This window comes from Scyliorhinus torazame, chromosome 7 (assembly GCF_047496885.1).
Source record: "Scyliorhinus torazame isolate Kashiwa2021f chromosome 7, sScyTor2.1, whole genome shotgun sequence".
Taxonomy (NCBI): domain Eukaryota; kingdom Metazoa; phylum Chordata; class Chondrichthyes; order Carcharhiniformes; family Scyliorhinidae; genus Scyliorhinus; species Scyliorhinus torazame.
Window position 1 is genome coordinate 33473534 of NC_092713.1, and position 26937 is coordinate 33500470.

A 26937-nucleotide genomic window follows, 5' to 3' on the forward strand; every position below is an offset into this window, starting at 1 on the left:
TACTAATTAAAATCTTGCCATTCAAAAAGTGGCGGCTACCAAGATAGTGGATGTATAGGTTTTGAGCTTCCAGAATTTCTGAGAGTTTAACAATGTCAATTGGTTGACTGGAAGGTAACAAATGTAACCCCACTCTGCAAGAAAGGAGCCCGAATGAGAAACCAAAATTATAGGTCTGTTAGGCTGACATCAGTAGTAGGGAAATTGTTAGAATCTATTATTATTGGATGTGTTAAAAGGGAATTTGGAAAATCACAGATAGATTCAAGTCTGAAAGTGCTGTAAAATAAATTCAAATTCCAAAGCACTTGGATCCTCACATCTTCCTAAGCCAATAGTCAGTATAAAAGCCATGGTAGAATGCTTTAGACAATAATATGTTTCTACTTTCCACTAGGTGGCCACCATGTTTTCTTGGTGAAGATGCATTCCTTCTATTATGTGTGAACAGAGCTTGTAACTAAATTGCTTCTGGTGTGGACCTATTAGATTCAAAATACAACACAAATGTGAAACGGTTGGGGCAGCATGCGGCACAGTAGTTAGCACTGGGACTACGGCGCTGAGGACCCAGGTTTGAATCCCGGCCCTGGGTCACTTTCCGTGTGGAGTTTGCACATTCTCCCCATGTCTGCGTTGGTTTCACCCCCACAACCCAAAGATGTGCGGGTTAGGTGGATTGACCATGCTAAATTGCCCCTTAATTGGAAAAAAAATAATTGGATACTCTAATTTTTTTTAAAAATGTGAAATGGTGAAGAATTAAGGGTAATTCACGTGAAAGTGATACTGTCATAGAATTTACAGTGCAGAAGGAGGCCATTCGGCCCATCGAGTCTGCACTGGCTCTTAGAAAGAGCACCCCACCCAAGGTCCACACTTCCACCCTATCCCCATAACCCAGTAACCCCACCCAACACTAAGGGCAATTTTGGACACTATGGGCAATTTAGCATGGCCAATCCACCTAACCCGCACATCTTTGGACTGTGGGAGGAAACCGGATCACCTGGAGGAAACCCACGCACACACGGGGAGAATGTGCAGACTCCGCACAGACAGTGACCCAAGCCGGGAATCAAACCTGGGACCCTGGAGCTGTGAAGCAATTGTGCTATCCACAATGCTACCGTGCTGCCCACTTGATGCAGCGAATTCCGGCGTCTGTAGAATTAATGTATCTGCAAGACATCAATGCAAGTGTGAACTACCTGCCAAAAGATACTTTTTAATAATAATAATCTTTATTAGTGTCACAAGAAGGCTTGCATTAACACTGCAATGAAGTTACTGTGAAAATCCCCTAGTCACCACACTCCGGCGCCTGTTTGAATACACAGAGAGGATTCAGAATGTCCAATTTACCTAACAAGCATGTCTTTTGGGACTTGTGGTAGGAAACCGGAGCACCCGGAAGAAACCCACGCAGACACAGGGAGAACGAGCAGACTCCGCACAGACAGTGACCAAGTCAGTAATCGAACCTGGGACCCTGGCGCTGTGAAACAACAGCGCTATCCTTTAGTATTCGTGCAGCATTGAAAGTATAATTTATACCTTAATGCCACAACCTTTATTCTGTCAAATACTGTTTATGTAAACAGGAAAAAGTCAACATTCCAAAACTCTGCATGAAAAGTCAATTTTTTTCACACTTTCTCGGGTGAAAATGTTAGTTAATCTGAGAGTACAATTCTTGCGGCACTGACCTCTTCAAATGGCTACCATTGTGGAAGTCTAAACAGTTGGCATCGGAAAACTATTCAAATGAAATGGGACATCTACAATCAAGCTGTTAATTGCAGGAGTGACTGGATAGCAATCAATCCAAGGAACATCATGCTTTTTCTCTTTCTCCAAATTCTAGCCTTGGGTATTGAGTTCAGTTGTAGCACTAATGCCACTTCAACTCACCTTGTGTTTCCACGGACCCTTGTGTCTTTGGTCTTCTACACTGTTTCAATTAGGCTCCAGACAGATGACAAGCTTGTATCTCATTCGTGTCCTGTCAGATCCCATTTATCCATCATTCCTGTGCTCACTAACCTCCTATTTCAGCAAGGCTAAATTTAAATTTTCTACATTGCTGAGTAGATGCCAGTATAGTAGCTGGAAAAGCATGGTTAGGGGTGTAGCAAAGGAGCATAAGTCTTAAGTACTATTGCCAGAATATTGTCAGGGCCCCATACCCTTTGCAGTATCTGGTGCCTTCAGTCATTTCTTAATGTCACGTGGAGTGAATCAAATGGATTGAAGATTGGCATCAATGATGCTGGGGACCTCCAGAGGAGGCCAAGATCCACTTGGCACTTCTGGCTGAAGGTTGTTGCAAATGCTTCAGCCTTATCTTTTGCTGGGCTCCCCATCATTTAGGATGGGGACATTTGTGGATTCTCCTCCTCTAGTGAGTTGTTTGATTGCCCACCACCATTCACGACTGGAAATGGCAGGACTGCAGATTTAGATCTAATCGTTTAGTTCTGTCTAGCAAGGGCTGTGTAGCACAGGGCTAAATCGCTGGCTTTGAAAGCAGACCAAGGCAGGCCAGCAGCACGGTTCAATTCCTGTAACAGCCTCCCCGAACAGGTGCCGGAATGTGGTGACTAGGGGCTTTTCACAGTAACTTAATTTGAAGCCTACTTGTGACAATAGGCGATTTTCATTTAATTCTATGACTTTCCGCGTTTGACGCACAAGTCGTCCTGTATTGTAGCTTCACTGAGTTCACACCTCATTTTTAGGTATGTCTGGTGTTTCTCCTGACATACCCTCCTTCACTCTTCATTGAACTTGATCTGAACCATTGTTGGTGCAGACTCAGCGGGCCGAATGACCTCCTTCTGCACTGTAGGGATTCTTTGGATGAACTTTGTTTCGTTCTGTGGACGCTACCTGACCTGCTGAACTTTTCCAGCATTCTTTGTTCTCATTTTAAAATTTGATTGGTATGTTCAATGTAGCTGCAGATATATTTTTATCATTGTAAGCAAATCACATTCAAAAACAACTCTTACCAAGTTTAATTTTTGAAGAATAGATACACAAATGTTCCATCTTTCATGCTTTCAGAAGTTGGATATATTTTATTTATACGCTTAATCATTTTATTATTTGATAGGCTTATAAAACAAGAAACACTGTGTAGCCATTTAAAAAAATTAAAAAGAGCCCGATAGGTCAGTAGAATACTTTCAATATTTTCTGTTTTTATTATAAACAATGAATACTGCCATACCCATGCAGGAAATACTTGTTGGTTGTCAGTTATTGTTGGTAAAACTGCTCATTCACAGCCAATTCCTATGAGACAACAAATTATTTGGATTTGGTTCATTGTCACGTGTACCGAGGCACAGTGAAAAGTATTGTTCTGCGTACAGTCCAGACAGATCGTTCCATACATGAAAAACATAGGATATACGATAGATAAACAATGTAAATACAGAGACATAGACATTGAGTGAAGCATACAAAGTGTAGTACTACTCAGTAGAGAAGATGCATGGAGAGATAAGATCAGTCCCTAAGAGGGTCATTCAGGAGTCTGGTAGTAGCGGGAAAGAAGCTGCTATTGAATCTGTTACTGCCTGTTCTCAGACTTTTGATGGGCAGGAGATACAAAAGCCTGAGAACACGCACGAACAGACTCAAAAACAGCACGGTAGCATAGTGACTTGGGCAGCACAGTAGCATAGTGGTTAGCACAGTTGCTTCACAGCTCCAGGGTCCCAAGTTCGATTCCCGGCTGGGTCACTGTCTGTGCGGAGTCTGCATGTTTTCCCTGTATCTGCGTGTGGGTTTCCTCCGGGTGCTCTGGTTTCCTCCCACAGTCCAAAGATGTGTGGGTTAGGTGGATTGGCCATGCTAAATTGCCCTTAGTGTCCAAAAAATGTTAAGTGGGGGTTATGGGGATAGGGTAGATAAGTGGGCTTCAGTAGGGTGCTCTTTGTAAGGGCCGGTGCAGACTCGATGGGCTGAATGTAAATTCTATGATTCTTCCCTGCAGTTACCAGACTCCTAAATGACCCTCTTATGGACTGACCTCATTAACACTACACCCTGTATGCTTCACCTGATGACAGTGCTATGCAGTTACCTTGTGTTGCCCTATTATGTATTTTCTTTTATTTCCTTTTCTTTTCATGTACTTAAGGATCTGTTGAGCTGCTCACAGAAAAATACTTTTCACTGTACCTTGGTACACGTGACAATAAACAGAATCCAAATCCAATCCGATTGAAGAGGTTGGAAGAGAGAATAATGATGAAGACTTCTAACAAAGTAACATTATTAATTTTAAATTTCAGGAACAATGTTTTAACCTCTGCCATACTTAGAAACTCTAGGTTTCCTTTATAATCTTCCAGAATATACAAGATCAGATTTCCATTTTGTAAAATACTGAGATAAAAACAGAGAATGCTGGATAAACTCAGCTGGTCTGGCAGCAGCTATGGAGAAAGAATCAGAGTTGACAGAGAACTCAAAACGTTAACTTGATTTTCTCTCTCCACATATGTTGGCCGACCTGCTGAGTTTATCCAGCATTTTCTGTTTGTATTTCAGATTTCCAGCATCCACGGTATTTTGCTTTTATTGTAAAATACTGATGTTGCTGTCTAGGATATTTGAGGATTGAAAAAAACCAATCTCTGCTTTAAAAAAATTTTTTTCAAGTTATCTACGATGTTTACCTACATTGTGGGCAGCACGGTAGCACAAGTGGATAGCACTGTGGCTTCACAGCGCCAGGCTCCCAAGTTCGATTCCCCGCTGGGTCACTGTCTGTGCGGAGTCTGCACATTCTCCCCGTGTCTGCGTGGGTTTACTCTGGGTGCTCTGGTTTCCTCCCACAGTCCAAAGACGTGCTGGTTAGATGGATTGGCCATGATACATTGCCCTTAGTGACCAAAAAAAAAGGTTAGGAGGGATTATTGGGTTACGGGGATAGGGCTTAAGTGGTCGGTGCACAATGGCCTCCTTCTGCATTGTATGTTCTATGTTCTACAATGGATTGGCAAGTCGAAGAATTGGATATTACCTTGTTACCTGTGAAAAACAATGATCAACTGAGCTTGGAAGCTATGAACACATCTCAACTTGTGTCAGCTCACTGTCCTGTCCATACCTGCCCTGTTCACTTTGATTTCGAGTGAGATAACCGCTGTATGTAACCATACAAATGGAGCCAGATTTTCCCTTCTGGTCTTTATTTACATTTGTTCCATTTCACTCCCTTTGGTCTTGCAACATCAACCCTTTTGCCGTTTAATCTCTCCTTTCACCCCATCACAGACCTTCCCTTATATCCTGTCCCCCCCCCCCCCCCTTTTTCCCTTGGCTTAAAATCTATCGAAATATTTCCAGCATTTTCCGTTCGTATTTAACATTTTCCAACTTGTGCTAAAGCAATAAATACCCTGTCTGGAAAAGTGGCGACATGTCTGCAGAGGATTGCATGATGCCGAGGTGCACTTTGCAACATGGTATCTGGCATCCGACTTTGCAATGTGAACAAAGGCTGGTGTTAACACCTATTCTGCTAGGAAGAGGTGCATCTCTGTGTTTGTGCAGAGCCAGGCAAAGGCAATATTATGTGCGTGTGTGTCGCAAGCAAACGCCCTTGTGTCCTGCCCGCCTGAATCATTGTGTGCAGAGTAAATGAATGTCGGTCACCCACCCAAAAAAAAAAATGAGTGAGTCAATGCCTCCTCCTCGACCTCAAGAAGGGGATCGATCCTGGGAGAGTGCCCCAGCCTCCAATCTCAGCCCAGGCCAATCCTCCAGTATCCCGGCTTCCACCGCGAATGTAAATGAAGCGTTCGCCTGGAGAGAAGGACGAGGAGGAAGGAGGTGGCTTTAAAAATAACACCACACTCTCACTCGGCAGGCAGACAGCTTTTTTGTTGAAGAAGAAGAAGAATTTTTTTTTTTGTGGACGATAAAGAAGTAACCGGCAGCCAGACAGCTGTTTTGTTGAAGAAGAGGGAAGATTTTTTTTTGTGGACGATAAAGAAGTAACCGACAGCCATGCACTGGGGGACGGAGCTCTGGGTGAGTTGAGGCTCGATTTTGTATTTGTCGTTGAGCTGACGGTTTGCCCAGGCCGAGCGGGGGGCTCGGTGCGGCCGGTTGGCAGGGCGATGGGCTCCAGTCAGTCCCGCGCCTCCGCATCGACGGCAAACGGCGGCTGACAGCCCGCCCGCCCGGGGGCTGGGGACCGACTTCAAGCCCAATCCGCCTCGCTGCTGTTGACTTTCAAACTGCTGCCGTTTGGCAGGGACGGGGGGGGGGGATGTGTCTCGGGAAACTCGCCGTCTGCCACATTCGTTTATGTCTCGACATATATTTTTTAAAACACCCACGCACACGACGGCTAAAAGCGTCGCCCGCACCTGCCAAGAAAAGTTGGGGAGGATTTTTTTTTCTCTCTCCCGTTGTGTTTATTATTTGTTGAGGTTGGGGCAGTCTCTCCTGTCCCTTCATTGTGTTGGTGTTTGTTGCAGAGGACGAGCCCTTTCCTCCCTCCTGGAACAATGCAGTCGGTGGCTAAGTGGTGGTGGTGGAGGTGTGTGTGTGTGGGGTTGGGAGAGACCGGGAAGAAAAGAGCTGGCAGGCGCACTGACATTGAGATTATTTGCGTGTGTGTGTGTCTCTTCTTTCTAATGTGTTTGCAGACCGACTGACAGGAATATCCAGACCTAGACAGACGTTCGAGGGATTTCTGTCTCTCTTTCTTCTCCTCCCCCAGGGGAGTGTTGGACATGGTTGAGGGAAGGCTTCGTTAACGTTAGCAGAGTGTTTATTCGGTGTCCTTTATTGCTGCACGACACGTTCTCTTTTAAACAAAAATAGATCATTTTGAACTAAATTTGATTTGCTGCTTCCAAAACGGTCACTTGTTCGATCGTGTCTTGTGTGGTGTTTGTTTGTTTTGGTCCGTCTAAACAAAAAGGGAGGGCAACTTAAAATCACATCATATACTTTAATTCCTCGCCGTTTTCCTTCCTGTCTGAACCGATCCGATATAAGTGTCATAATTCTGGTGTGAAGCTTCCAATCGTAATGCTCAGTTTGGTTGTTACGAGCGACTGTAGATCTTTCCTCGGCAGTTATGTAGGAACGGTGGTAGCCGTTTAACCACCTGCATAAGTTCTAGTACATCAAGTGAACAAGTCTTAGCTTTTTCTGACGATTGCTGGAGCTATTTGTTCTTGATTTGTAATCGCAGTGTAATCTTCATCGTCTACCTGGTAGAGTGGATGTTGACGTGATTTTAAAATAAACCCTTTCCACATCGTCAAGATAGGTTATGCTTTGGGGGAGAACAAAACTTTAACTAAGTTGGGGCCACATATTAAGGTAAAATAAACGTTTTTGAGGCATTGTGGGTCAGAATGGGGAAGAGGAATGATTAAGAGAACTAAGAAATGTATTTCAGCTGAAAAAAGGAGAACATTTCAATTGTTTTACAAATTGCAGTATATTAAAGCATCACACCAGGGAGAACGTAAAGTATTGAAGGAAATATGGTTGAACCGATCTAAGTTGCTTCTGGAAAGCAGACCCATAAATTAAAATAAACAATCCATGTAGATGTTGAAGATAAAAATAAAGTATTTACTGAATTGCTCAACCAGTGAACTTTCTCTCTCTAGCTTGTGTTTTCTATCTAAGGCAAGCGATTCCCATGTGTCAATGGGGATGTTGTGTTTATTTCAGGAGGCTTTCAGAGTGTCCTTGTGGCGTTTCCTTTGCCCTCCTAATGATCGTTTGCCATCGCGGAGCCTGGAGTAGAGCACTTGTTTTGGGAGACTTGTGTCGGGCATGCAGGCAATGTGGCCCACCTATTGCAGCTGGTTGAGCGTGACCAGTGTCTCACTATTGGTCTGGGAGGGTGACACAGTGGTTAGCACTGCTGTCTACGGGTTCGAATCCCGGCCTGGGTCACTGTCCCCGTGTCTGCGTGGGTTTCACCCCCACAACCCAAAGATGTGTAGGAAAGGTGGATTGGCCACGCTAAATTGCCCCTTAATTGGAACAAAAATAACTGGGTACTCTAAATTTATTTAAAAAAATATTGACCTGGGAGAGGACGCTCACGTTGGTATACCTACCCTGCCAGTGGATTTGCAGGATTTTACGGAGGCAGTGTTGGTGATATCTCTCCAAGGATTTGAGGTGTCTACCGTACATTTTCCATGTTTCTGATGCATACAGGAGGGCAGGGACCATGAGCTTGGTGCTGGGTTTGAGGTTTTGGTTTTCGAATACTGCTTCTTGGGCGTTTGAAGACTGCACTAGAGTCGATGTTGGATTTTGTCATCAATGTCTGCTCGCACCGAGGGAATTTCTCAAGGTATGGGAAATGATCCACATTGTCCAGGGGCTCACAGTGGATCTTGATGGCTAATGGGGCAGTTTTGTGTGGCAGGAGTGGGCTGGCTGGTAGACAACTTTTGTTTTCCGGATGTTTAGTCTGAGGCTCATACTTTTTTATGCCTTGGTGAATGCATCAACGATGGTTTGTAGCTCAGCCTCTGAATGTGCATGCACACAGGTGTCGTCTGCGTACTGCAGCTTGATGACAAGAGGTTGGGGTGGTGTTCTGGCCTGGCGTCGGAGGTTGAACAGTTCACCGCTTGTCCAATAGGTTAGCTCCACACCAGTGGGGAGCTTCAGGGTGACTGGGTGGAGTTTTGCTTTAAGGAAGATGGAGAAGAGCATTGGTGCAATGACGCAGTCCTGTTTAACCGCAGTTTGCACACACATTGGGTCTGTGGTGGTTCCATTGGTGAGGATCACGGCTTGCATGTCATAGTGGAACAGACGGAGAATGGTGATGAAGTTCTGCAGGCAGCTGAATTTGAGGAGTATGCTTCACAGTCCCTCACTGGTCATAGTCGAAGTTGATGCTGCTCCCTGCACTCTTCCTGGATTTGACGTGCACTTAAGATCAAATCCATTGAGCCTCTTGATGGGGGGAAGCCGTACTGAAACTCGGGGAGGAACTCTTCAGCCACTAGGAGGAGGCGGTTGAGTATTCTCATGATGACCTTTCCATGGTGGAGAGTAGGGAAATCCCTCTGTAATTTCCGCAGTCGGACCAGTCTCCTTTCTTGAAGATGGTCACAACTAAGGCATTTAATCATCCGGCATGCTCACTTCCTTCCAGACAAGGGGGGTGAGGTTGTGGATTCTTGTCGAGTGCATCTCCACTGCATTTTAGTATTTCTGTGGGGATTCCTTCTGCGCCAGAGGCCTTGTTGTTTTCCAGCTGTCAGATGTTTCTTTCAACCTCACGGCAAGCTGGGTTGTGATGGGATGGTGGCGGATAGCGTGTTACAGGATGGTGCCGAGAACGCTTGTGTCGAAGGCTGTGTCTTGGTTGAGGAGATCTTCTCTGTTTTTGGCTCTCAGTGGGGTGAGCCCCTCTGTACATGGACTGTAGATGGTTTTAAAACGTTTTTTATTATTCGTTCATGGGTGTGGGCGACACTTGCTGGGCCAGCATTTATTGCCCATCCCTGAGGAGATTTAAGAACCACATTGCTGTGAGTCACATGTAGGCCAGAGCAGGTAAGGATAACACATTGCCTTCCCTAAAGTACATTAGTGAACCAGATGAGTTTTACGACAATTGATAATGGATTCATGGTCACCTTTAGACTTTTACTTCACATTTCTTTATTTAATGGAACCCGGGTCCCCAGAGCATTACTCTGGGTCTGTGGATTACTAGTCCAATGACAAACCCCAATTGATTGTGCTGAAGAAGTCATGCAAGCACGTCGTGGTTGTCGGCGAGTTGCTGAATCTCCTGCGCTCTTTCCACCCACCATCTGTTCTTTATGTTGCGGGTCCTTTGTTGCACCTCGGCCTTCAGTTGCCTGTAGGCTTGTTCCGTCTCACTCAAGCTTTGGTGGAGCTGCCAGTTCAGGAACGCCTTGCAGTCAATAAGATCCTGGATCTCCTGTTCGTTTTCATCGAAGCAGTCTTCGTGTTTCCTGGTCGAGAGCCAAAACGCCTCGCAGGTTTTGACTATTGTGGCTTTTAAGGTGGACCAGGTGCTGCAGGTTTTCTGCGGCTCTGGCTCATTGGTTGTCGCCAGGTTAGCTGTGAGGCACCAGCTGAGTAGCTCTTTCATCTCGGGCCTTTTGAGTCCAGCGACATTGGATCTCTTGTGGCAGAGTTTCTTCTGCCTGTGCAAGTTTGGGGCCAGGGTGATGGAGATGGTAGAGCCGTCGGTGGTCAGTCCAGCAGTTGATGATTCTGGTCGTAGTGCAGGTGATGTGGACATCTTTGCCCAGACGATGATGTAGCCTATTAAGTGCCAGTGCTTGGGAGTGGGAATGTTGCCATGAGGTCTTCTGCTTGCCCCGCTGATGGAACAGGGGTTTTGTGATTGACCAGGTTATGTTCTAAACATTTTGTCAGGAGTAGGACTCTGTTGGCGGTTGTTTTCCCCACACCTTCCCTGCCTAACATGCCTTCTAAAGGTTTGCGTCCTTCCCAACTGTAGCATTGGAGTCGCCGAGGAGAATCAGCTTGTCTCCTTTTGGGATGCGGGGCCGCGATTGGTCTAGGCTGGAGTAGAATGCCTCCCTGATCTCGTCTGCTGCATCCAAGGTTGGGATGTCGGCACTGCTCTGATGTGATGTTTCTGGGCCAGCGTGAGCTGATGTTTCTGGGCCAGCGTGAGCAAATTTTATCGTGCTAGTTTATATTCCAGAGTAAAGTTAGCTGCAATTCCCATCTTCAATATTAATTCATTCGGATTAGTTTAGCTAATAGAAAATATATCATTAATCAATATTTATTAAGGAGGAAATTAAATTCAAGTTGAGAGATTAATGTGATGATTTAATTGAACTTTATAGCACAATGTGATTTAATCTGTACAGCGGATGCTGCAACGCGAGTGTTGCATTTTCTTTATATCAGCTTGCATCATTGATATCTATTAGTCTGTTACAGAGCAGCTACAATACTAGCACCTACCTGACAAGGGCAAAGTTGGCCAGTTATGACATGTCCACAAAAAGCAGGACCAGTTCAATCTGGACAATTACTGCCCATCAGTCTGCTCCCAGTCACCAGCAAAGAGTTGCTGATAGTGCTATTAAGTGGCGCTTACTCATCGGTACACAGTTTGGATTCAGTCAGGAAGTTGGGAAACCACCAGCATCTTAAGGCAATTAGGGATGGTCTCACCAGCAACACCCAAATCTCACAAATGAATAAAAAAAATCTAACAATTATAGCTAATGCAATGACTCAGCAGGTGAGCATAGTTCACAATTTGGTACAACACTCAACAAATTCAGTCAGAAAATAGCCTATTCAGACCGCTAATTCTGAAATCTGCTAGTTATGCAATCAGATGGAAAATCTTTTTTGGATGCAGCAGGTGTGTATCAGATGAGGAAGGGTCTAGCATAGCTGTGAGACCTCCTGTATTCCGGTAGTCACTTGCTCCTTGCTGTCAGGAGTTGAACAGCAAAAAGGGCTTGATTGCAGTGCAAGAATGTTGATGAGGCTTTTGGAAGTGAAGTCTACAGTAAATGCAGAAGAGCAGGAAGATGTGAGCATAGTTTTTAAAATAACAGTATCCTAGTGTGTCAGCAGATTTATCTGATTTATAGAATCCCTATAGTGCAGAATTGTTAAATAATTTCCACTTCATTTTCAGAAAAGGTATTCTTGTTTCTGGATTTAGATTTGATAGTAAATAAGAGCCTAAATACTTGCCACTAAATTAAGAACAAGAATCTTAATGGAGAATATATGTAGGAGAGAAACTTGAATTCCCAAATACATGGGTCATGATTTGATCACGTTATGGGTAAGCTATATTAGGTTTTGAGTTGAACATTAACCGTATCATTAATGAGGGAAAATGTTAACTTTCTGCATTTTTTGCAGGGCTTTCATACCTACATAATTATGGAATTTTCCGTCACGGAAAGAAGCAATTTGGCCCCCCAAGTCCATGCCAGTATTTTGTCAACATGTCATCTTGAGGTTGAGGGATGGCTGATTACTATCGTAACTTTTTTTTATTTACCCAGTTGCTTGGTAGTACAGAACTTGAACATTGCAGAAAAGTGAAATATGTTGTCAAAACTTTTTGTCTTGCATTGATCAAGACATGAAATATTGCCAAACCTCAAATGATTAGAGCAATACTCGCAGGAAAAAAGGATTGGATGACAACTCTGGATGAGATGTTGCCATTGAAAAAGCAACAGGGAGCAAGGTACAAAGCTTGAACATATTCCTTTTTGTGGAGAACAGCCCCCATATATGAATGTATGCTATTTCTAATAAATATAAATGAGCCACGTTGCAAACTTGACTATCTTAAATTGGTTGTTTATGTGCGAATAGCTACGCTACACTAATGTCAAACTCTTAACGTGGCTCATTTAAATTTGCTGGCAGTGACATTTATACCTGGGGCCTATTCTTTGTAAACAAAAGAAATATGTCGTGGCACTGCCTCGGCCCATCATAGCCAACTTGCCAGTCAATCAGCTAGTGATCATAATATGATTGAAATGTATATTCAATTTGAGGGAGAGTGTAAGACTAGAATTTTAAACGTAAGGACAAAAATGAGGGCATGAAAGTGGAGCTAGCTAAGTGATGGTTTGTAATTTGGCTTTCCTGTATTTAACATTTTTATTCATTCATAGAATGTGTGCATCACTGGCAAGGCCAATACTTCATGCCCTATTGATTGACCTTCAATAGCTCATTTCTCTAGCAAGGAGTGCAAGCCCAGGCGGCTGTGTTGTATGTCAAGGTTTGCTCAGGGCTGGAGAGAAACTTCCAGTGGAAGGAGGAGGATCCAGTCATGGATCCAGTGATACATGTAGGTACCAATGACATAGGCAGGATGAGGAAGGAGGTTCTGCATTGTTAGCATGAGGAGTTAGGCACCAAATTAAGAAGCAGAACCTCTAAAGGGAATAATTTCAGGATTATTACTTGATTCATGTACAAATTGGTACAGGCCAAATCAAGTTTGGAGAAATGAATGCGTGGCTTCAAGATTGGTGTGGAAGAAGTGGGCTCTGGTTTGTGGGGCACTGGCATCAATACTGGGAAAAATGGGATCTACCGTTGGGACAGTCTACACCTGAACTGTGCTGGGGCTCTAGCAATCTTTATAACTACGGAAGTAGAAAGAGCTTTAAATTGAATGGTGGGGGCAAGGGATCAAATTTAGGAAGATGTGCTATACCAAAGAGTAGAGACCAGGCAAGAGAGAAATGTACTAATATGGGAAATAATAAACAGATCATGACGGAAGGGATAGAGTACATTGGAGATAAGGCTAGATGCTGCAATAATAATAAAATAATTACTCTATCTGAACGCACATAACATTCGAAACAAAGCAGATGAACTGAGCGCAAATAGAAATTAATAAGTACAATCTGACTTTCATCATGGCTACAGGATGACATAGATTTTTTAAAAATTTAGAGTATCCAATTTTTTTTTTCTCCCCCAATTAAGGGGCAATTTAGCATGGATAATCCACCTACCCTGCACATCTTTTGCGTCGTGGGGGTGAGACCCACGGGGAGAATGTGCAAACTCCACATGGACAGTGACCCAGGGCCGGGATCGAACCTGGGACCTCGGCGCCGTGAGGCAGCAGTACTAACCACTGTGCCACTGTGTCGCCCACAGGATGGCATAGATGTCATAGATTGTGACCCGACTATTGAAGGGTATGTGACACTTAGGAAGGGAGGATAGGAAGTTAAAAACAGGTGAAAGGGGTGGCTTTGTTAATTAGCGATAGTATTGGCACATTTGAGAGGGATGACCCAAGTTCAGGAAACCAGGATGTAGAAGCAATTTGGATTGAGATGAGAAATGCTAAAGGGAAAAAATACTTATGGGAGTGGTGTGTAGGCCCCCTAATTGTAACTACACGGTAGGACAGAGTATAAAAGAAGAGATAATGGGTGCTTGCCAGAAAGCTATTGCAATAATCATGGGGGATAAAACTTGGAAAAATCAGATGGGCTAAGTTACCCTGGATGAGGAGTTCATAGAATGTATTTGGGATAGTTTCTTAGAGCAGCATGGCCCTGAGCCAACCAGAGGGCAGGGTATACTAGACCTGGTATTGTGTAATGAGATACGGTTAATTGATAAACCCAATATGGAGCCACTCCCAAGTAGTGGTGAACATAATGTGATTGAATATTATATTCGGTTCGAGACCGAATATAAGTATTTTAAACTTAAATAAGGGCAACTATGATGGCATGATACAGATGCTTCAGGTGAGATAGAGGGGGATGTAAAGGGGTGGGGGACTAACATTACTGGCTAAGGAGAATATTATAGCCGTACTGCGGGAGGACACCTCGGAGGGCTCATACAATGAGGCAACCTGGGTAGAGCTCAGGAACGGGGCAATCACATTGTTGGGGGTTTATTATAGGGCCCCCCGCTGCCAGCGAGAGATAAGAGGAGCAGATAGGTAGAGAAATTTTGGATAGGTGTAAAAGTAACAGGGTTGTTGTGGTAGGGGATTTGAATTTCCTCTATATTGACTGGGACTCAGTGCGAGGGGTTTGGATAGGGCAGAGTTTGTAAGGTGTATCCAGGAAGGCTTCTTGATGCAATATGTAGATAGTCCAACTAGGGAAGGGGCAGTACTGGACCTGGGGTCAATTACTAGGGGGCATAGGTTTAAGCTGCGAGTGGCAAGGTTTAGAGGAGATGTACGAGGCAAGTTTTTTACACTAAGGGTAGTGGGTGCCTGGAACTCGCTGCCGGAGGAGGTGGTGGAAGCAGGGGCGATAGTGACATTTAAGGGGCATCTTGACAAGCACAAGAATAGGATGGGACTAGAAGGATACGGACCCAGGAAGTGTAGAAGATTTTAGTTTAGACAGGCAGCATGGTCGGGACAGGCTTGGAGGGCCGAAGGGCCTGTTCCTGTGCTGTACTTTTCTTTGTTTGTGCTTTGTTCTGATATTGGGGAATGAGCCTAGATAGGTGGTTGAGGTTTCAGTAGGGGAACATTTTGAGAGTAGTGACCACAATTCTGTAGGTTTTAGGGTACTTTTGGATTGGGTAAGCCTCGCGTTGGGTCAGGTAAGCCTCGCGTTAAGGTGCTAAACTGGGGAAAGGCACATTCCGATAACATTGGACAGGAATTGAAGAATTCGGATTGGGTGCGGCTGTTGGAGGATAAATCAATATCCTCCATATGGGAGTCTTTCAAGCGACAGTTGACTAGGATGCAGGAAAGTCACGTTCCCGAGAGAACAAAGGATAAGCATGGGAAGATTAGGGAGCGTTGGATAACAAAGGATATTGTGAACCTCATCAAAAAGGAAAAGGATGCTTTTGTGCTGTCTCGAAGGGTGGGAACAGTAGGAACCCTTGAGGAGTATAAAGAAAGTAGGAAGGTACATGAGCGGGAAATTAGGAGCGGTCATGAAAAATCCTTGGCAAGTAAGATTCAGGTGAATCCCAAAGCTTTTTATCCGTGTGTAAAAAGCAAGAGGGTGGCCGGGGAAAGGATTGGATCACTTAAGGACTGGGGGGGGGGGAATCTGTGTTGAGCCAGAGGAAATGGGCAAGGTACTAAATTAGTACTTTGCGTCAGTGTTAACCAAAGAAAAGGACTTTGTGGAAGATGATTCTTGGGTAGGGTGTGTGGACAGCCTGGGTCATGATGACATCAGAAAGGAGGAGGTATTGGGTGTTTTAAAATACATTTAGGTAGATAGCCTTCCTGGGTCGGTTGGGATTTACCCCAAAATATTGAGGGAAGCAAGGGAGGAAATTGCTGGGGCCTTAACTAACATCTTTGTAACCTCATTAGCTACAGGTGAGATCCCAGAGGACTGGAGAATAGCAAATGTGGTACCGCAGTTTAAGAAGGGTAGCAATGATAATCCAGGAAACTATAGGTCGGTGAGCCTCACGTCGGTAGTAGGTAAATTATTGGTGAGAATTTTCAAGGACAGGATTTATATCCATTTGGAAACAAATGTTTTCAAATGGATATAAATCCATTAGCGTGCTGCAGGGGTCAATGTTGGGGCCTCAACTTGTTACATTTTTGGTAAGTGACTTGAATGAAGGGTGGCACGGCACAGTGGTTAGCACTATGCCATCATGCTCACAATGCTAGAGAACTGGTTTCAATTCCATCCTTGGGTGACTGTGCGGAGTTTGCACTTTCTCCCTGCGTCTGTGTGGGTTTCCTCTAGGTGCTCCGGTTTCTTCCCACAGTTCAAAGATGTGCAGGGTAGGTGGATTGGCCATGTTAAATTTCCCCTTCGTGTCCAAAGATGTGTAGGTTAGGTTAAGAGGTTATTGGGATAATGTGGAGAGTAGGTTTGGGTGGAGTTGGTGGATACTCAATGGACTGAATGACCTCCTGTACTGTATGGATTCTGTGAAGGGATTGGAGGGCGTGAAAGGTTGTCGGGATAGCCAGGAATGTGCAGTTGAAGGTGCAATCAGGTCAGTTTTTTTTTCTTAAAAATTTAGAGTACCCAATTCATTTTTTCAAATTAAGGGGCAATTTAGTGTGGTCAATCCACCTACCCTGCATATCTTTGAGTTGTGGGGGCGAAACCCACGCAAACACAGGGAGAATGTGCAAACTCCACACTGACAGTGACCCAGAGCCGGGATCGGACCTGGGACCTCAGCGTCGTGAGGCAGCAGGGCTAACCCACTGCGCCACCGTGCTGCCCTGCAATTGGGTCAGTCTTGATCTTACTGAATGTTGGAGCGGGTCCGAGTGGCCTACTCCTAATTCATCTGTTCGTATGATTCTGGAAACCTCAGGAGGAGGTTATTTTATAGGCTGATTCTATAGCAAGATCTCACAATTGCATGTTGTCTATTTCAGACCTAATACAATAGAACAGCCACAACCTTCTGGGGCAGAAAATTCCAGAATCACAATCCTTTTCCTTGTAGTCCTTAATAGTCCACCTCTTATCCCCAGACTGTGCCACCCTATTCTAGATTCCCCAGCCAGAGACAACCATCTCTGTCTGCCCTGTGAAACCCCTTCAGAATTTTGTTAGTTGAGTGAGTTCACTTCTCAATCATCTAAACTCCAGAAAGTATAGCCCAGTTTACTCAGTTGTTTATGATAGGAGCCTTCCACTTTGCTGTGCTGCCTCCCATGCAAGTGTATCCTTCCTTGGATTATAGAGACCAAAACTGTGTGCTCCATATACTCCAGGTATGGTCTCAGATATAACTTTAGTAAGTTCTTGTTCTCCTCCAATCCTTTTGCAAAAAAGGCCAACATACCATTTGCCTTTCTAACTGCTTGCTGTATGTGCATGTTAATTTACTGTGCTCCATATATGAGCACGCCCAAATCTCTTTGAACATCAACATTTATAAGTTTCATACTTTTTTAAAAATTCCGCTTTTCTATTGTTACTAAAAAAGTAAATAACTTCACACTTCCTACATTATACTCCATCTCTCACTTGTTGCTCACTAATTTAACCATGCTCTATCTCTATGTTTTCCTCACAGCTTACATTTTCATCGAACCTGTATTGTCAGCTATATTGATGATAGATTGAATATCCATTGTATATTGGGCTGCAGGTTTTGTTGAATATTTGTTGAATAGGCTGGTTTAGCACAGTGGGCTAAACAGCTGGCTTGTAATGCAGAACAATGCCAGCAGCACGGGTTCAATTCCCATACCGGCCTCCCCGAACAGGTGCCAGAATGTGGCGACTAGGGGCTTTTCACTAACTTCATTGAGGCCTACTTATGACAGTAAGTGATTATTAAAAGAAATTCCATTTTCCAGGGGCTGTTTAGCACAGGGCTAAATCGCTGGCTTTGAAGGCAGGCCAGCAGCACGGGTTCAATTCCCGTACCGGCCTCCCCGAACAGGTGCCGGAATGTGGCGACTAGGGGCTTTTCACAGTAACTTCATTTGAAGCCTACTTGTACCAATAAGCGATTTTCATTTCATTTTTTTCATATGAATTGCTGTAAGCAATGCAAAAGTATTAGCTGTTGAAGTTTTCGACATTATAGGAATAATTTTGAAATCCAAGTGGGGGAATGCTCCCACAGGTAGAGTGGGGTTTGATGTATTTGGACCACAGATTGGATTGGGCTACAAGGATTTATTGCAGAATTACCCCTATTGACTTATCACTTTAAAACATTTTTATGTTTGAAGAAACTGATGTTATCCCATCTTTCTGTTCTTTTCAGTTTCATTTAAAAATAATGCAATTTTCCCCCCTTTTTAAAAATCAATTTAAAGTATCAATTCTTTTTTTTTCCAATTAAGGGACAATTTAGTGTCTCCAATCCACCTATCCTGCACATCTTTGGGTTGTGGGGGTGAGACTCACGCAGACATGGGGAGAATGTGCAAGCTCCGCGTGGACAGTGTCCCGGGGCCGGGATTGAACCTGGATCCTCAGCGCCGTGAGGCAGCAGTTCTAACCACTGTGCCACCCAAAATAATACAATTCCTAACCATGTAATTTTGGAAACAAAGTTGATGCACCTTTTGAGCAACTAGCCACATTCGCAGATTACTGATTAAAGTGCTATCTTGAGAATCCGTCATCCGAACTAGTTGAGGGAAACTTGAAGTATTTCGGAGAATTTTTTGAAAACAATTAATATTGGTGACGCATTAATATTGACACTTGTGTTAGTTATGCATACAAATATTGGACAGTGGCAATGCTGCCTCACCGCACCAAGGACCTGGGTTTGATTCCAATCTTGGGTGGCTGTGTGGAGTTTGCACATTCTCCCTGTGTCTTGCGTGGGTTTCCTCCCACAGTTCAAAGCTGTGCATGTTCAGTGGATTAGCCATGCTAAATTACCCATAAGTGACCAAAGGTTAGGTGGGGTTGCAGGTGATTGGGCCTGGGTAGGTGCTCATTTGGAGGATCGGTGCAGACTTCATGGACTAAGTGGCCTCCTTCTGCACTGTGGGGTTTCTATGATTTTGTGAAATACTATCCATTATGTGTTGCATGTTTCTCACCATGCACTTTGCAATCCAACGCTATATTTCCTTGCTAAATCTAATAAAGAAAACCTGTTCCTTCTACAACCTTTGATGCAGAACAAAACCAGTTGCTAGTTCATAACTAAATCTTGGGTGTTTCTACAAAAGATGTACAATTGTGACTTTTATGTCCAACAAAAATATTTTTTGACAAAAAACTATGTTCAGTATCTAATCTCCATTATGGTATCTTTTTAGATTTGCCAGTGGTGATTTGTATTGTTTTGCGTGGTACTGAACCATAAAGATCTGTGTATCCCTAACTTAACCCCCAAGCTTTCTCCATTAGCTGATCTCCAATGGGACAGCTGAAGACTACTCTGACTGGCTCCAGTCCCATGGTCTGTTCATAGGGAAAAATTAGCACGGGTATCTGTTCTTTATCACTAGCTCATGACCATTTATGGAAGGTGCACGTGTGGATTTTGCTTTCGATTTATAACACAGATATCCTGCCAGCACTTGGTGTTTAATTAGTATTGTCTATGAGAAATGGTCTCTTGGGTGAGGTATAGAAGTTCATTCCAGGAAGAGACATTGCGTTCAGCAGAGTGAGGGAAATATGAAGATGCAATGTGCAAATATGTTGGCTTCACAAAAAAAACAGGTATGCATAAATACTGGCTTTCAATTGCAGTGCTTTTATTGTTTGGCGAGTATCAGTTTGGCTTAGTTGGCAGCACTCCTGTCTCTCTTATGGCTGTGAGTTCTGTAATTGCCGGATTTGTACCTGTGAGATTAGGCTGACAGTTCAGGACAATACTGAGCTCTTGCTGCTTTATCAGTGATGTCCTCTGAAAGAGGCATTAAAGCAGAGGCACTGCCTGTCTGTTTCTGTCATTACATTAAAGGCCCCATGGCAGCTTTCAAAAAAAAAAGAGCTGGGCGTTCACTTAGTATCCTGACCAGCATGTGTCCCATAACCAATAAAATATTTAAATGGCAATTTATCAAATTACTATATGTATGCTTAAGTAATAAGAGTCCCCCTTCGTGAAGTACTTTGGAACATGACGAGGTGTTATTTATGCAACTTTTTTAGGCTCTGCTACTTTCAAATTTTATATTAAGATTTGAACATCACAAAATGATGTCCAACTTTCTGATCATACTGCTCTTAGATGTTTAAAGATTAGAATCAGAGTTCAAATTGTTTTGGAAATGGCAGTTTTTGAAGTTTCTGCTGATCTTCCCAAAGCATTCAAATCATTTTGGAGGTGAGCAGAAACTCTCTGGATTTTGCTCATGTTATGTTTGCTTTAGCATTTTAGACTTTTGGTATTTAAAAAAAAACAATGCATGGGACTTGGTTGCACAGTGGTGAACTAGATTTCTGCTGGCATTGAATCTAGTACAGGATGGCAGGATCAAAATCTCTTCCATATATTGACTGAGTTTGGTAAGTCACAGTCCAGACCTTGGGTAGGAGGTCACTATAAACAGGGACCTTGGTGAGTTTTCCAGTGCATGTCCAAATCACACAACAGTTGTTAGTTTGACGCTCTTTTGAAATCTTGTGCAGGGAGGTCACAGGATTGCTTTTGTGTGAAACGAAATTTGTTTGCACTGTCTAATTAAGTAAATGTGTTGCCTCGTTTGATTTTCAAGGGCAGATGAGGAATCACTTTACTATAAAGAGATGTGCATTGTGCACATCGTACACCCAAATCCCTTTTTATCGGAAGCACAGTTTGCTACCGCTGTTTGTTTATTTTGCAGTGGATGGTGATCACACCCACTCTTTGGGGGTTATCTCCAAACTCTGACAGGCACTGCTTTATTCATTTACACCTGCTTGCTGCTGAATGCCATGCTATCAATGCCAAATAAGTAAAGCTAATGGGGTATTAGTTTGAATTGCAAAGGCACTTAAAGAATTTGAATTCTCTAATATTCCAGCTTCAAATCTCATGTATCTACGGAACTGGTTAACCTCCTTGTATGTCTTGCAACACAGCTGCTATAACCTGATGCTGCAATGGTTTCCACCACCACTTCCCCCATTCCACCCTTTATGGAAAGCTACAGAATGGTTTTGGTGGTTAATTAAACATAGTGCAAAATAGCAAATATAAACTTCTGTTGACTAAGTGCTCTTTGATTTGCAATCACCTGAAGCATACGTAATGACTATAAATTGTCTAGGTTTGGCCCAAAGCTGCTATCTGTGTTCTTTTTTCCTGGATCCAAAGCAGAGCATGAGATATATGATTTCTTGATCCTCTTTTATCTATGGGTACTGTTGGTATTATCAATATTGGCACTGTAGCACAGTGGTTAGCACTGTTGCTTCACAGCACCAGGGTCCCGGGTTTGATTCTTGCTTGGATCACTGTGTGGAGTCTGTACGTTGTGAACAGCCAAAGGGATATGCTGTTTGATATGATCCGCTAGTCTTTGGACGTATGGTTTACATACCTAGCATTACACCGGTACTGAAATTCATACACCGGTACTGAAATTCATATCCCGCATTACTCACTTGCGTGTTTTTTTGGCTTGACAGCAGCTCCTATTGGTAGAGAGCAACATTCAAGTTGCTACTGCATAGTAGCAGCATGAAACGACTAGCTTCACTTATTGCCCAAATTTAAGTCTTCTCATGAAGTATAAATTGTCATTCTCTTTACATTTGGTATTCTTTTTTTTTCCTATAAATTGAGTATCCAATTCTTTTTTTCCAATTAAGGGGCAATTTAATTGCACATCTTTGGGTTGTGGGGGTGAAACCCACGCAAACACGGGGAGAATGTGCAAACTCTACACGGACAGTGACCCAGAGCCGGGATCGAACCTGGGACCTCGGCGCTGTGAGGCAGCAATGTTAACCACTGCGCCACCGTGCTGCCCTTACATTTGGTATTCTTACGAATGTCCTGATGAGTACAAGATGAAAAGCTTCACTGTGACTTTTTTTTAGCACAGGGCTAAATCGCTGGCTTTGAAATCAGACCAAGGCAAGCCAGCAGCATGGTTCAATTCCTGTAACAGCCTTCCCGAAAAGGCGCCGGAATGTGGCGACTAGGGGCTTTTCATAGTAACTTCATTTGAAGCTTACTTGTGACAAGCGATTTTCATTTCATTTCATTTCTGTACTATCAAACAACCAAAAGTACATTTGTTTGAACTGAAACAAATAACACTTTTTTTTAAATTAAATATTTTATTGAAAATTTTTGGTCAACCAACACAGTACATTGTGCATCCTTTACACAATATTATAACAACACAAATAACAATGACCTATTTTATAAACAAAAAAAAAAATGAATAAATAATAAATAACAAAAATGAAAACTAGCCCTAATTGGCAACTGCCTTGTCACAAGTAACACTCTCCAAAAATATAATTTAACAGTCCAATATATAATTATCTGTAGCAACGACCTATACATACTATACAGTATATATTAACAACCCTGAGAGTCCTTCTGGTTCCTCTCTCTCCTCCCACCCCCCCCCCCCCCCCCGATCCTGGGCTGCTGCTGCTGCCTTCTTTTTCCCATTCCGTCTATCTTTCTGCGAGGTATTCGACGAACGGTTGCCACCGCCTGGTGAACCCTTGAGCCGACCCCCTTAGGACGAACTTAATCCGCTCTAGCTTTATAAACCCCGCCATGTCATTTATCCAGGTCTCCACCCCCGGGGGCTTGGCTTCTTTCCACATTAGCAATATCCTGCGCCGGGCTACTAGGGACGCAAAGGCCAAAACATCGGCCTCTCTCGCCTCCTGCACTCCCGGCTCTTGTGCAACCCCAAATATAGCCAACCCCCAGCTTGGTTCGACCCGGACTCCTACTACTTTTGAAAGCACCTTTGTCACCCCCATCCAAAACCTCTGTAGTGCCGGGCATGACCAAAACATATGGGTATGATTCGCTGGGCTTCTCGCGCACCTCGCACACCTATCCTCCACCCCCAAAAATTTACTGAGCCGTGCTCCAGTCATATGTGCCCTGTGTAATACCTTAAACTGAATCAGGCTTAGCCTGGCACACGAGGACGACGAGTTTACCCTGCTTAGGGCATCTGCCCACAGCCCCTCCTCGATCTCCTCCCCCAGCTCTTCTTCCCATTTCCCTTTTAGTTCATCTACCATAGTCTCCCCTTCGTCCCTCATTTCCCTATATATATCTGACACCTTACCATCCCCCACCCATGTCTTTGAGATCACTCTGTCCTGCACCTCTTGTGTCGGGAGCTGCGGGAATTCCCTCACCTGTTGCCTCGCAAAAGCCCTCAGTTGCATATACCTGAATGCATTCCCTTGGGGCAACCCATATTTCTCGGTCAGCGCTCCCAGACTCGCGAACTTCCCATCCACAAACAGATCTTTCAGTTGCGTTATTCCTGCTCTTTGCCACATTCCATATCCCCCATCCATTCCCCCCGGGGCAAACCTATGGTTGTTTCTTATCGGGGACCCCCCCAAGGCTCCAGTCTTTCCCCTATGCCGTCTCCACTGTCCCCAAATCTTCAGTGTAGCCACCACCACCGGGCTTGTGGTGTAGTTCCTCGGCGAGAACGGCAATGGGGCTGTCACCATAGCCTGTAGGCTAGTCCCCCTACAGGACGCCCTCTCTAATCTCTTCCACGCCGCTCCCTCCTCCTCTCCCATCCACTTACTCACCATTGAAATATTAGCGGCCCAATAATACTCACTTAGGCTCGGTAGTGCCAGCCCCCCCCTATCCCTGCTACGCTGTAAGAATCCCTTCCTCACTCTCGGGGTCTTCCCGGCCCACACAAAACCCATGATGCTCTTTTCAATCCTTTTAAAAAAAGCCTTCGTGATCACCACCGGGAGGCACCGAAACACAAAGAGGAATCTCGGGAGGACCACCATCTTAACCGCCTGCACCCTCCCTGCCATTGACAGGGATACCATATCCCATCTCTTGAAATCCTCCTCCATCTGTTCCACCAACCGCGTTAAATTTAACCTGTGCAATGTGCCCCAATTCTTAGCTATCTGGATCCCCAGGTAACGAAAGTCCCTTGTTACCTTCCTCAGCGGTAGGTCCTCTATTTCTCTACTCTGCTCCCCTGGATGCACCACAAACAACTCACTTTTCCCCATGTTCAATTTATACCCTGAAAAATCCCCAAACTCCCCAAGTATCCGCATTATTTCTGGCATCCCCTCCGCCGGGTCCGCCACGTATAGTAGCAAATCGTCCGCATACAAAGATACCCAGTGCTCTTCTCCTCCCCTAAGTACTCCCCTCCACTTCTTGGAACCCCTCAACGCTATCGCCAGGGGCTCAATCGCCAGTGCAAACAATAATGGGGACAGAGGGCATCCCTGCCTTGTCCCTCTATGGAGTCGAAAATATGCAGATCCCCGTCCATTCGTGACCACGCTCGCCACTGGGGCCCTATACAACAGCTGCACCCATCTAACATACCCCTCTCCAAAACCAAATCTCCTCAACACCTCCCACAAATAATCCCACTCCACTCTATCAAATGCTTTCTCGGCATCCATCGCCACTACTATCTCCGTTTCTCCCTCTGGTGGGGCCATCATCATTACCCCTAACAACCTCCGTATATTCGTGTTCAGCTGTCTCCCCTTCACAAACCCAGTTTGGTCCTCGTGGACCACCCCCGGGACACATTCCTCTATTCTCATTGCCATTACCTTGGCCAGGACCTTGGCATCTACATTTAAGAGGGAAATAGGTCTATAGGACCTGCATTGTAGCGGGTCCTTTTCCTTCTTTAAGAGAAGCGATATCGTTGCTTCAGACATAGTCGGGGGCAGTTGTCCCCTTTCCTTTGCCTCATTAAAGGTCCTCGTCAGTACCGGGGCGAGCAAGTCCACATATTTTCTATAGAATTCGACTGGGAATCCATCCGGTCCCGGGGCCTTTCCCGCCTGCATGCTCCTAATTCCTTTCACCACTTCTTCTACCTCGATCTGTGCTCCCAGTCCCACCCTTTCCTGCTCTTCCACCTTGGGAAATTCCAGCCGATCCAAGAAGCCCATCATTCTCTCCCTCCCATCCGGGGGTTGAGCTTCATATAATTTTTTATAAAATGTCTTGAACACTCCATTCACTCTCTCAGCTCCCTGCTCCATCTCTCCTTCCTCATCCCTCACTCCCCCTATTTCCCTCGCTGCTCCCCTTTTCCTCAATTGGTGTGCCAGCAACCTGCTTGCCTTCTCCCCATATTCGTACTGTACACCCTGTGCCTTCCTCCATTGTGCCTCTGCAGTGCCTGTAGTCAGCAAGTCAAATTCTACATGTAGCCTTTGCCTTTCCCTGTACAGTCCCTCCTCCGGTGCTTCCGCATATTGTCTGTCCACCCTCAAAAGTTCTTGCAGCAACCGCTCCCGTTCCTTACTCTCCTGCTTCCCTTTATGTGCCCTTATTGATATCAGCTCCCCTCTAACCACCGCCTTCAACGCCTCCCAGACCACTCCCACCTGGACCTCCCCATTATCATTGAGTTCCAAGTACTTTTCAATGCACCCCCTCACCCTTAGACACCCCCCCTCATCTGCCATTAGTCCCATGTCCATTCTCCAGGGTGGGCGCCCTCCTGTTTCCTCCCCTATCTCCAAGTCCACCCAGTGTGGAGCGTGATCCGAAATGGCTATAGCCGTATACTCCGTTCCCCTCACCTTCGGGATCAATGCCCTACCCAGCACAAAAAAGTCTATTCGCGAGTAGACTTTATGGACATAGGAGAAAAACGAGAACTCCTTATTCCTAGGTCTGCTAAATCTCCACGGGTCTACACCTCCCATCTGCTCCATAAAATCTTTAAGCACCTTGGCTGCTGCCGGCCTCCTTCCAGTCCTGGACTTCGACCTATCCAGCCCTGGTCCCAACACCGTATTAAAATCTCCCCCCATTATCAGCTTTCCCATCTCTAGGTCCGGAATGCGTCCTAGCATCCGCCTCATAAAATTGGCATTATCCCTGTTCGGGGCATATACGTTTACCAAAACCACCGTCTCCCCCTGTAGTTTGCCACTCACCATCACGTATCTGCCCCCGTTATCCGCCACTATAGTCTTTGCCTCGAACATTACCCGCTTCCCCACTAATATAGCCACCCCCCTGTTTTTCGCATCTAGCCCCGAATGGAACACCTGCCCCACCCATCCTTTGCGTAGCCTAACCTGGTCTATCAGTTTCAGGTGCGTTTCCTGTAACATAACCACATCTGCCTTAAGTTTCTTAAGGTGTGCGAGTACCCGTGCCCTCTTTATCGGCCCGTTCAGCCCTCTCACGTTCCACGTGATCAGCCGAGTTGGGGGGCTTCCTACCCCCCCCCCCCCCCCCCCTTGTCGATTAGACATCACCTTTTTCCAGCTCCTCACCCAGTTCCCACGCAGCTGTATCTCCCCCAGGCGGTGCCCCCCCCGCCCATCCTCTCCCATACCAGCTCCCCCCTCTCCCCAGCAGCAGCAACCCAGTAATTCCCCCCTCCCACCCCCCCCGCTAGATCCCCCGCTAGCGTAATTACTCCCCCCATGTTGCTCCCAGAAGCCAGCAAACTCTGGCTGACCTCGGCTTCCCCCCGTGACCTCGGCTCGCACCGTGCGACGCCCCCTCCTTCCTGCTTCTCTATTCCCGCCATGATTATCATAGCGCGGGAACCAAGCCCGCGCTTCTCCCTTGGCCCCGCCCCCAATGGCCAACGCCCCATCTCCTCCACCTCCCCTCCTCCCCCCATCACCACCTGTGGGAGAGAGAAAAGTTACCACATCGCAGGATTAGTACATAAAACCCCTCTTTGCCCCCCACATTCGCCCCACCACTTTGTTCGAACGTTCTTTTTAATAACCCGCTCATTCCAGTTTTTCTTCCACAATAAAAGTCCACGCTTCATCCGCCGTCTCAAAGTAG

General features: G+C 45.1%; 1 protein-coding gene across 3 annotated transcripts in view; it reads left to right on the forward strand.

Moving 5' to 3' along the window:
* The first annotated feature begins 5618 nt into the window (after nt 1–5618).
* Nucleotides 5619–26937, forward strand: part of fnbp1l (formin binding protein 1-like) — a 269825-nt gene continuing 248506 nt past the window's right edge. Inside the window, exon 1 of one of the 3 annotated variants that reach the window (XM_072510515.1) lies at nt 5619–6054. In XM_072510515.1, coding sequence (XP_072366616.1) covers nt 6031–6054 — 24 coding nt within the window. In that variant the 5' untranslated portion in view covers nt 5619–6030. The remainder of the gene's footprint in view (nt 6055–26937) is intronic. The other 2 variants (XM_072510516.1, XM_072510519.1) reach the window with 2 other exon arrangements.